General features: G+C 36.6%; 1 protein-coding gene across 1 annotated transcript in view; it reads left to right on the forward strand.

Moving 5' to 3' along the window:
- DOK6 (docking protein 6) overlaps window positions 1-12,132 on the forward strand; it is a 243,776-nt gene that overhangs the window by 99,089 nt on the left and 132,555 nt on the right. The window contains exon 3 of the mRNA XM_060027789.2: window positions 1,058-1,247. Coding sequence (XP_059883772.2) covers window positions 1,058-1,247 — 190 coding nt within the window. The remainder of the gene's footprint in view (window positions 1-1,057; window positions 1,248-12,132) is intronic.

Genomic DNA, 12,132 nt, shown 5'->3' on the forward strand with positions numbered 1-12,132 from the left:
CAAACTGCAGCTGCACCATGATGCCTCTCAAAATAGTTCATGCAACAGCACTGCCTTTAAAGGACTATTCACAATTAAATTCAAACTCACAAAAATGTATCTGCCAGTAATTCTTAGACTTTTTGTTACCACGACTCATTATTTTTTTGTAATTCCTCAATTCTTGCAGCCCGTATTCATCGTGGGATATATTTATTTCATTCATACAATTAACTAATATTTATTGATCATTTACTATAAACCAAGAATATGGTGCTAGGAACTAAGGATACTTTGTAGGACACTTTGTTGGTCATACCCAGTTCTTTACTTCCTGGAACCTACCAACTAACCTTATTTTTCAAAATAAAGTGCATCTAATGCATTTTAATGGGGACCAGGGGCTGCAGGATTTTGCGATAACCTTTGAGATACATGAAAAGTTGTAAAGTGAGGTTTGGAATCATTGCCTAATAATCAGATTTTCAATTTCAAACTATCCAGGAATGAAACAGTTATGTGCTTTTATTTTGCATACCAAAACAATGTCTGAAGTTCTGCCGAAGGCAGTAATGAATATCTGCAATTATCACAAGCTGAATGTGACCGTGAATACTCTATGCTTTGAGAGTCAGTCTGAGTGGGCATTAAATCCTTCACGCCTCAAAGGTAAAATTGAGTACGTTTTTGTGTAAGTTAAAGAAGACATTCCTCGCAGAAATTATTTCTATGACATCCACTTAAGATTATGTGAAGAAGCGGACAGTTACGGCATTTGGGCAGACTCCAATTCGTTTTCTGCCCTTATGTTCCCACTGTACAATTTAACCATTTAATCCCCACCATAGAGAATGCATGCGACAAAAAGTTGAAGAATGAGTGAATGGATTAATGATTAAGAATAACTCCTTTTCCCATACAATAGAAAAAGGTAGTGATTCGCAGTATATATCGATGTCACCAAGGGACACAGTAACACTTTCTGAAGGCTGTAGGTAGGTATACAAATTCATACAGTGCTGCCAAAAAAGTTACACCTCTTTTGGCTTCATTTTCTCCATTCCTTGTTTCTTTGCAGAGCGATTCAACGTGTATCTTATGCCTACACCAAACCTGGACATTTATGGCGAATGCACAATGCAGATCACTCATGAGAATATCTATCTCTGGGATATCCACAATGCCAAGGTCAAGCTGGTCATGTGGCCTCTCAGCTCACTGAGGAGATACGGGCGGGACTCAACATGGTTCACGTTTGAGTCAGGAAGGTAAGCTTTGAGCGCAGAAGCCACAGGCAAAGGTTCTGTCCCGCAGTGCCCAGGCTGGCCGTTTCATTTCCATGAAGGGTAGAGAGCACCAAATATATATCAATAATTTCTTCACATTCTTACTGATAATCTGAATAAAATTGTGTTAACTCTATGGCAGGTTAAGTACCCCATTCAAAATAATTCCCGTCTCTTACTCTGGCATCAAACCAGTTTCATAATTATCTTTATCGTACAAGATCTTTGTGAAATTATTACAAGATTATATTTGGGGTTCATCTTCCTATATTTTTGGTGCAATAGGATCTCCATAAAATTCAACATGTCCTTGCCAGCATTATAATTGTGGGGGTTTTTTAAAGGAAAATATTTTGAAAGGAGTTTTATATAAAATTGCTTAAATACTACCTTTTAGGTTTGAGATAAGTTAATGCAATATTCATTTACCCAGATGTTTATGTTAATAACATTAATTAAGGGTTATTAATTCAGAATGACTGAAAAAAAAAGTTGGCAAATCCATAGTTTATGAAATGTGTAATTCAGATTTTAAATGTAGTATGTCAAGACAAATACATTGGTTTCTTGATCACAGCACATGGTTAGAATCCATAAATGTCTAAAATGACTGTCTAAAATGTGCTTGCTTCACAGTCATTATTCACAGGTACGGGTTTAGACGTGAGCTTCAACCAACCGAATCAACGTTATTATGCTCTGACCCCTTTGTGATATTGTTGTCACACATCCAAGACAAGACTTAGGTTTAGGGATTCTCTATAAGAGATGTTTAATGTAGTCACACTTGGGGACGTGATTTATCACATTCTAGAAATGAATCTGTGGCCTTATAAGGTAATTACAGTGAAGTCACTATGTGACTAGATAGATAAATTATAATAGTTATACAACAGAATATTACCTACCCGTGACACACCACTTGGATGAATCTCAAAAGCAATGTTGTAAGCATTATGTGTAATTCCATCGGTAGGAAATTCTACAACAGACAAAACTAATTTACAGTGACAGAAAGCAAATGAATGGTTGCCTAGGATTGGGGATAGGGAGAGAATGGACTCCAGGAAACACAGAGGAACTTTGGGGGTGGTGAAAATGCCCTATATCCTGACTTTTGTCAAGAGCCACGGAACTGTGTATAAATATTGGGGTGCACTGTTATATGCAAATTCTCCCCCAGTGTTTTTAATGTGAAAAGAAAAAGTGGGGAAAGAAAGTTGGAGGGGATTTACTATTCTTATTTTATATACTTTCCCACTGTTTGAGGTTTGACAGTGAGCATTTGTTACTTTTACACACTTCCTCTGGAAGGAATGGGGCCAAGGAAGGGGAGAGAGCCCCAAGCGTTTTCTGGAGAGGGGGTCTTTCTGGAGAGGGGGTCTTGAAGCTGTGAGATACAGCCAGGCCTTTATTCCTAGGTAGGCGCAGTAAAGTCGGAAGTATGTTTTCATAACCTGAGCAGGCTTTGCACTTTTTACATTTTTCTTGTAAATCTCCGTTTTTTAATACTTTATATCGTCTGGTTACAAAGTTAACCCAAACTTTTGAGGGAGTAATTGGAAAGAAAAGCTTAAAATCACTCATGATTTCTCCATCTTGAGAAAATGGCTTTTAATATTTCGGTTTACTTCTTTCCAATATATTTTAAAATCAGCATATTTTCACTTAACATTATATTGAGAAGTAATCTCTGAGTCCTTTAAAATCAAGATTTTTGTGGTCATATGGTATCTGAACATATGATGTACTATCATTAATTTAATATTAGGGTGTTTCCAGAATGAACTAGTATAAATAAAGCCACACTGACCGACCATCTGCGAAAAGATGTGCAAATATCTGATCATTTTCTTAGCAGAGCCTTTTTCAAGAATTACTGGGTCAAAAGCTGTGAACATTTTCAAGGTTCTTCACAATATAGCAAATTGCTTTCAAGGGAAGTAAAATCAATTCACACACCCTCTAAGGGTGCCAAGGGAGTGCTCTTCTTGACCCCATAACCACAGCATTAAAATGATGATTTAGGATGTTTCTATTTTGATAGAGGACTTGGATATCTTGTTATTTTTTTTTCTTTTCTCCTTTGTTTCTTTATGTTTGGAGGTGTGTCCTTGTGTTCATTTCTATGTTTTTCCTTCTTTGAAATTTGGGTGTCCTTTGCCCTTTAATATTTGGGCTATTGATCATTATTCTGTGTGTCTAGTGTGTAAATTCCAGAGGATCTCACTCTGATTAAAGGTAGCCAAGGGCAGAAGGTTTTGTCCATGTGTGATCCAGAGAAATGAAAGCAGGACGCTGTGTTCCCTAGGTCAGGACTGGGAGAAGCGGGGAGGAGAATGGCATGAGTGATGACAAGTGACAATTTAAAGGAAAAGTTGGCAGGTAAGGCCCGGCCTGTCATCCTAGTGAACCTTGAGCTGAAGAATGACGTTTTCTGCGTTTTATGTTACTAGCTCTTTGCACAAGGCACATCGTTTGGAAGCAGTCTCTAGCCATTTATTCATACTACCGCATGTACTGGAATGTAATAAAATTGGATGCCAAAATAGTCCTTTTTCGACCGACAGGCTTTTTCCAAAATGCACTTTAAATTCTACTGTACCGATAAAAGATAAGAATAAACAGTAAAAGTGGAGCAAGGTCATTCTTTCTGGAGGAGCCTACCTCATACATCCTCACACTCATACCCCATACATGTGAGGACAGAAAGAGAGCGGGGACCGGGAAGCGTTCACTGGGAGCTGTCCTCAAAGGGGCGCAGCCTGGGGAGGTGAAGTCATGGCCCCCTGCCTGCTCAGAGGAATTGCTCTTTTTTTTAAAATAAATTTATTTATTTATTTATTTATTTATTTATTTATGGCCACGTTGGGTCTTCGTTGCTGCACGGGCTTTCTCTAGTTGTGGCGAGTGGGGGCTGCTCTTCGTTGCGGTGCACAGGCTTCTCATTGCAGTGGCTTCTCTTGTTGCAGAGCATGGGCTCTAGGCTCGTGGGCTTCAGTAGTTGTGGCATGCAGGCTCAGTAATTGTGACTCGCGGGCTCCAGAGCGCAGGCTCAGTAGTTGTGGCGCACAGGCTTAGTTGCTCCACGGCATGTGGGATCTTCCTGGACCAGGGATCGAACTCGTGTCCCCTGCATTGGCAGGTGGGTTCTTAACCACTGAGCCACCAGGGAAGTCTCAGGAATTGCTCTTTTACCATAAAGATTTTAAGTTTGCATTTTAAGAGTGAAAACCACCAATGTGTCATGCAAGATTATTTAATCAAAAAATCAAAAAAGATATGCAAACCTGCAGAGGAAGTCATAGGATTCGTGATTATGTGCAATTTTATCCTGTGAGATACAAAACCACTTTTTTAACTGCTGATGTGGCTTTTTCACTTCACATAACCTCATAAATGTTGTAAGCAAAACTAAGGATGAGCTCAAATGCCTGCATAACAAAATTCAAGCGAGCCCCGAATCCTTTTTTATAAAATGATTGTTCAAAACATAACCTCCCTATTCAGCACAATGTTTAATATAACACAATCAGTGCTTAAAATATATGTCTTACTAACTTTGATAATATTATCCTTATTGAGAAGCCTGGGGAAAATCTGGTTACAGATTTTTAACAATTGGAAATATAAAACAATACGGTTCCCATAGGAAGAAGGTTAATGGAAGCAAATGCTCTATGTGCTATAATCAAGGATTTCGTGGTGTCATAGTGAGGCTTATTCTATCCTTAAACCTTTTTTGATCAGTAATACAGAGATAAATCCTTCCTTCTCTAATGTATGACCAGTTAGTTAAAATAAAACGTAAGGCAGACAGTTTTTAAATGTGATACCAAAGCATGATTACTCCCCCCCAAAAAAGATAATTTGACTGTAGCAAAATTAAGAACTTGCCTCTGCAAAAACACTTTTAAGAGAATGAAAAGCAAGACACTGATCCAGAGAAAATATTTGGAAGTCACATATTTGACAGTGCACTTGTATCCAAAACATATATAGAACTTCCAACTCAAAAATAAGAAAAACTACAACCCAATTTTAAAAATAGGGAAAAGATTCAAGCAGAAACTTCACCAAAGAAGACATATGATTGATCAATTATCACAGTAATTATCATATGTCTTTTTGTACATCAAAAGACAATATCAGCAGAGTAAAGAGGCAACTCACGAATTGGGAGAAAATATTTACAAGTCATATATTTGATAAGCGGTTAATGTCCAGAATATAGAGAGAACTTCTAAAAATTAATAACAACAAAAAACAATCTAATTAAAAAATAAGCAAAGGACTTAAGTAGACATTTCTCCAGAGAAGATATACAAATAGTCAGTAGCATATGAAACAATGCTCAGCATCACTAATTTTTAGGGAAATGCAAATCAAAACTGTGATGAGATGCCACTCACACCCATTAAGAGGGCTACTATCAAAATAATAATAGTAATAAGTGTTGGTGAGGGTGTGGAGGAATTGGAACCATTGTGCACTGTTGGTGGGTATGTAAAACTGTAGAGCCCCTGTGGAAAACAGTATGGCAGTTCCTCAAAAAATTAAAAATAGTGTTACCATATATGATCCAACAATTCCACTTACGGGCATACACCCAAAAGAATTGAAAGTAAGGTCTCAAAAAGATATTTGTACACTAATGTTCATAGAAGCATTATTCACAAGAGCTAAAACATGAAAGCAACTCAAGTGTCCATCAATGGATAAATGGATTTTTAAAATGTGATATATACATACAATGAAGATTATTACGCAGCCATAAAAAGGAAGGAAATTCTGACACATGCTGTAACATCGATGAACCTTGAGGACACTATGCGAAGTGAAATAAGCCAGCCACAAAGAGTTAAGTACAGTATGATTCAACTTACATGAGGTACTTACAGTGGTCAAAATCATAGAGACAGAAAGTAGAATGATGATTGCCAGGAGCTAGGAGGAGAGGGCATGGACAATTATTGTTGAATGAGTATAGAGTTTCAATTTTACAAAATGAAAAGAGTTATGGGGATGGACAGTGATGATGGTTTCACAATATTATAAATGTATTTAATATCACTAATCTTAAACACGGTTAAGATAGACCACACAATATTGAAGGAAAAGAACTAAGTGAAAAGACCGATACTACCGGACTTCAAGACATAACTATAAATCTACTGTCATGAAGGCAGTGTAGTATTAGTGAAGAACACACAAATAGGCCAGTGGATCAGAATAGAAAGCCCAGAAATAGGCCGCATAAGTAAAGTCAACTGATCTATGACAAAGGAGCAAAGGTAATACAATGGAGAAAAGCTAGCTTCTTCAACAAATAGTGCTGGAAAAACTGGACATTCACATGCTAAAAATAATTCTAGACACAGACCTTACACCCTTGACAAAAATTAACTCAGAATGGATCACAGACCTAAATGTAAAATGCAAGACCATAAAACTCCTAGAATATAACATAGGAGAAAACCTACATGACCCTGCGTATAGTGATGACATTTTAGATACAACACCAAAGTCATGATCCATTAAGGAATTAACGGATAAGCTGGACTTCATTAAAATTAAAAACTTCTGCTCTGCAAAAGACTTCTCAATGAAAAGACAAGCCACAGGCTGGGAGATCATATTTGAAAAAGATACGTATGATAAAGGACTTTATCCAAAATTACAAAGACTCTTAAAACTCAACAGTAAGAAAGCAAAAACCCAATTAAAAAATGAGCCAAAGACTTTGACAAATAACTCGTCAAAGAAGATATACAGATGGCAAATAAGTACACCATATATCATCAGGGGAATGTAAATTAAAATAACAATTAGATACCACTATACACCTGCTAGAATGGCCAAAATCTGGAACACTGGCAACAGCAAATGCTGGAGAGAATGTTCCTTGCTCATAGGAATGCAAACTGGTGTAGCCACTTTGGAGGACAATTTGGTGGTTTCTTATGAAACTAAACATATTCCTACCATACAATATAGCAATCAGGCTCCTTGATATTTACCCAAAGAAGTTGAAAACTTATGTCCACACAGAAACCTACACATGAATGGTTATAGCAGGTTTATTCATAATTGTCAGAGCTTGGGATCAACCAAGATGTCCTTCAGAAGGTGAATGAATAAACTGTGTTGCATACAAATAATAGAATACTATTCAGCCCTAAAAAGAAATGAACTATCAAGTCATGAAAAGATGTGGAGGAACCTTATGTTGCATACTGCTAAGTGAAAGAAGCTAATCTGAAAAAGCTACACACCTTATGATTCTAACTATATGACATTCTGAAAAAGCAAAACTGGAGACAGTAAAAAGATCAGTAGTTGCCAAGGGGTTCAGGGATGGTAGAGGATAAATAGAGCACAGAAAATTTTTAGGCCAGTGAAAATACTCTGGATGATACCATAATGATGGATACACATCTTTATACATTTGTCCAAACGCATAGGATGTACAACACCAAGAGTGAACCATAATGTAAACTCTGGACTTTGGGTGATTACGATGTCAGCGTAGGTTTATTAAGTAAAACAAATGTACCACTCTGGTGGGAGATGTTGATAATGGAGGAGGCTGTTCACGTGTAGGGGAAGGTAGTTGTCAAATCTCTGTACTTTCCCCTTAATTTTGCTATGAAACTAAAAACTACACCAGAAAATGGTCTTAATAAAAAAAAGTTATGTTGAATAACTTAAATGTATACAACTTCTATTGTTCTTATACCTCAGTAAAGCTGGAAAAAATAAATCTTGTATGTGGAAGTGTTGGAATATATTTTTGTTCTAAATTTTACACACCTATTGTTCCCTATAATCTAATACCTTGTAACAGTATGATAAATTTCTATCATCTATTAGTACAGTTGTCCATCGGTATTTGTGGGGGCTTGGTTCCAGGACCCCCTGTGCATCACAAAATCCAAGGATGCTCAAGTTCTTCGTATAAAATGGTGTAGTACAGTTGGCTCTCTGTATCCACTGGGTTCTGCATCCTGGAGGATGGATTTGAAGGACCAACTGTAACTGTGGCTGGAAACAACGGACATGCGGCACACAGATATTTCCTTTGACTGTGCCATGAAACATGAGACACATCAGCAAAGCTCTATGAAGATGGAAGAACATGTGTTTTTGCAGCACTATTAGATTTGGGTTAAAATACTTGTTCTTCTATGTATTTGGCCAAATTGGTTTTCATTCTTGTATCTTATACCCTTTATTTGTGACCACAAGGACTGAAATATTACTTTGTAGCCCTTTGTGATGCCTGGGAATTAGGCAAGGTTTGGAATGTATTCAGTGCTCAAAAAATACTAGTTTTTTCCCCCTTTTTTAAATCTCTTCTTATCTTTTATTTATGAAAATTGAAATTATTTAATAAAGTTATAGTTTTTTTAGAAGTCAGATGGTCAGTAAGCTATAATAAGATGGTGAAAATCTAAGCAAATAAAAAACTAAAGAAATATGAAAGAAAAATGTTTTGAAACAGCTGATGTTGACACAATTTCAATTTCCTTCACAACATGTAAAGTATTATTTGTCTGTACTCTTCTACAGTTGCTAAAAAAAAGATAATTCTGAATTTTTTAAGTTTAGTGAAATACAGCTTTAGCTGAAATGCACTCACGAATTACTAGCATGACCACGTGTCTATAATATGCTGTGTGCCTGTAACAGGTAAAGATACTGATGAATTCGCTGTCCTTTGAGTGAGTGGTAGGTTTACTCATTTGACTAATTAAGGACTAAAATATTTTCATTTGTATGGGAATTTTTTTAGGTTATGGCTATTTAATTAAAAATAATCATTTCAGCACTCAATGCTTGTGCTCACTGGTGGATTTCTAGCCTCGCAGTGTCCTGAGGCTTATGCCTGTGGTTATCACCAGCATTAAAATAAATGAACCCGAAGTCATAAGACTGGTCTGGAGTGGCACATTAACTCACTTGGAAAATTCCTCTTAAAGCTTTCATAAGCCAGTCTAAGAAACTGCAATTAACAGTGATATGTGCATCTCCTCTGTAGGTGACCACTTCCCCAGAAAGAGTCACTTTGTATGTCTATATTCAGCACGTTTGTTAAAATACAGTCTCTATTTTTTAATTACACTCTGGGCTGATACTATAAAATCATGTCCTGGTGTTTTAGCTTTTTTCATAGAAGAATGTTGATTTCTTCAAAGCAAAGGATCCTTTTTGATTACCAGTATTGCCATGTACAGTGTTGGGCATGTGAAATAGGTGTTTGATGAATTTAATCATCTTTTGTAAATGTGTTACATCTGATAGCTTTCAAAGCTCTTGCTGTTACAGGCACACAGCTTATGAAAGTGGCCCAACATACAGTCACATCAAAAATAATAAAATATCTACAAGTAAATCTGCATAAGGGGTTAAAAGACCTATACTTGGAAAACTATGAGACACTGATGAAAGAAATTGAAGACAACACAAACAGTTGGAAACATATACCGTGTTCATGGATTGGAAGAATTAATATAGTTAAAATGACCACAGTACCCAAGGCAATCTACAGATTCAATGGAATCCTTATCAAAACACCAAGGGCATTTTTCACAGAAATAGGAAAAATAATTTTAAAATTTGTATGGAAATACAAAACCCCAAATAGCCAACACAATCTTGAGAAAGAAGACTAGAACTGGAGGAATCATGCTCCCTGACTTCAGATTATACTACATAGCTACAGTAATCAAAACAGTATGGTACTGGCACAAAAATAGTTACATAGATTATTGGAACAGAATAGACAGCCCAGAAATAAAGCAACACACCTATGGTCATTTAATCTATGACAAAGGAGGCAAAAATATACAGTTGAGAAAAGACACTCTTTTCAATAAGTGGTGCCGGGAAAACTGAACAGCTACATGTAAAAGAATGAAATTAGAATGGTCTCTAATGTCATATACAAAAATAAACTCAAAATGGATTAAAGACCTAAATGTAAGCCCAGAAACCATAAAACTCCTAGAAGAAAACATAGGTGGAGCACTGTTTGACATAAATTGTAGCAATATATTTTTTTGGATCAGTGTCCTAAAGCCAGGGAAATAAAAGCAAAAATAAACAAATGGGACCTAATTACAGGTAAACTTAAAAGCTTTTGCACAGCAGAGGAAACCATCAACAAAACAAAAGGACAACCTACTGAATGGAAGAAAATATTTGCAACTGATATGACTGATAAGGGGTTAATATCCAAAATAATAAGCAACTCATACAACTCAACATCAAAAAAACAAACAACACGATTTTTAAAAAATGGGCAGAAGACCTGAATCAACATTTTTCCAAAGAAGACATACAGATAGCCAACAGGCACATGAAAAGATGATCAACATCATTAATCATTAGAGAAATGCAAATTAAAGCCACAATGAGATATCACTTCACACCTGTCATAATGACTATCATCAAAAAGACCACAACTAACAAATGCTGGCAAGGATGTGAAGAAAAGGGACCCTTATACTCAGTGGGAATGTAAATTGGTGCAACCACTGTGGAAAACAGTATGGAGGTTTCTCAAAAACCTAAAAATAGAACTACCATATGACCCAGCAATTCCACTCCTGGGTATTCAAAAAAAACCCAAAAACATTCATTTGAAAAGATATGTGCACCCTAATGTTCATAGCAGCATATTTACAATTGCCAACATATGGAAGCAACCTAGGTGCCCATCAACAGATAATTGGATAAAGAAGATGTGGTATATATATACAATGGAATATTACTCAACCACAAAAAAGAATGAAATTTTGCCATTTGCAACAACATGGATGGACTTGGAAGGTATTATGCTAAGTGAAATATGTCAGACAGGGAAAGACAAATACTGTATGATATCACTTATATGTGGAACCTAAAAAATAAAACAAGCTAGTGAATATAACAAAAAAGAAACAGACTCACAGATATAGAGAACAAACTAGTGACTACCAGTGGGGAGAGGGCAAGGGGAGGGGCAAGATAGGGGTAGGAGATTAAAAGTTACAAACTACTGTGTATAAAATAAATAAGCCACAAGGATATATAGTACAAAACAGGGAATATAGACAGTATTTTATAGTAACTGTGAATGGAATATAACCTTTAAAAATTGTGAATCATTGTGTTGTTGTACACCTGAAACTTATTGTTAGTGTATATCAACTGTACCTGAATTTTTTAAAAAAATAGTCAAAAAATGGCTGGACAGAGCTTCCTTCTCCCTTCCACCATGTGAGAACAGGTGAAAAGAGAGTGTCTATGATTCAGTAACCTCTCACCAGACACCACATCTGCCAGCTCCATGATCTTGGACATCCCAGCCTCCAGAATGGTGAGGAATAAATTTTTGTTGTTTATAAGCCACCCAGTCTGTGATATTTTGTTAAAGCAGCCCAAAATGGACCAAGACATCTGCTGCTCTGTTTATTTGAAATTATTCACCTGGTTAAAGATAGCCCACAACGTCACTAGATAGATAATATCTAAAATTTAAATCTATGTGTACTTTCATGCATTAAAAGCACCTCCCTGCTGCCTGTAACATAAAGACTAAGTTTTCTTGGCATGGCCTATAAAACACTCCTGGTTCTGTGCTTTATTTGCCTTTTCAACAAACTCTCTGCTTATGTCCTGCTTACTGCTCTAAACTCCAGCATCAAATAACACGTAATGAAGGTCACCTAAGCTTTGCCTGTGCCGTCCATCCATCCTGAGCGTCCTGCCATCTCCCACTGTCCTCCCACTTTAGCTCAAATCATTCCAACTCATCTTTTATGATTCCACTAGCAGATCATCACCTTCGGGAAAACTCCTAAGTCCCTAAAATTGGATTCAA

Source organism: Delphinus delphis, chromosome 13 (genome assembly GCF_949987515.2).
Source record: "Delphinus delphis chromosome 13, mDelDel1.2, whole genome shotgun sequence".
NCBI classification, from domain to species: Eukaryota; Metazoa; Chordata; class Mammalia; order Artiodactyla; family Delphinidae; genus Delphinus; species Delphinus delphis.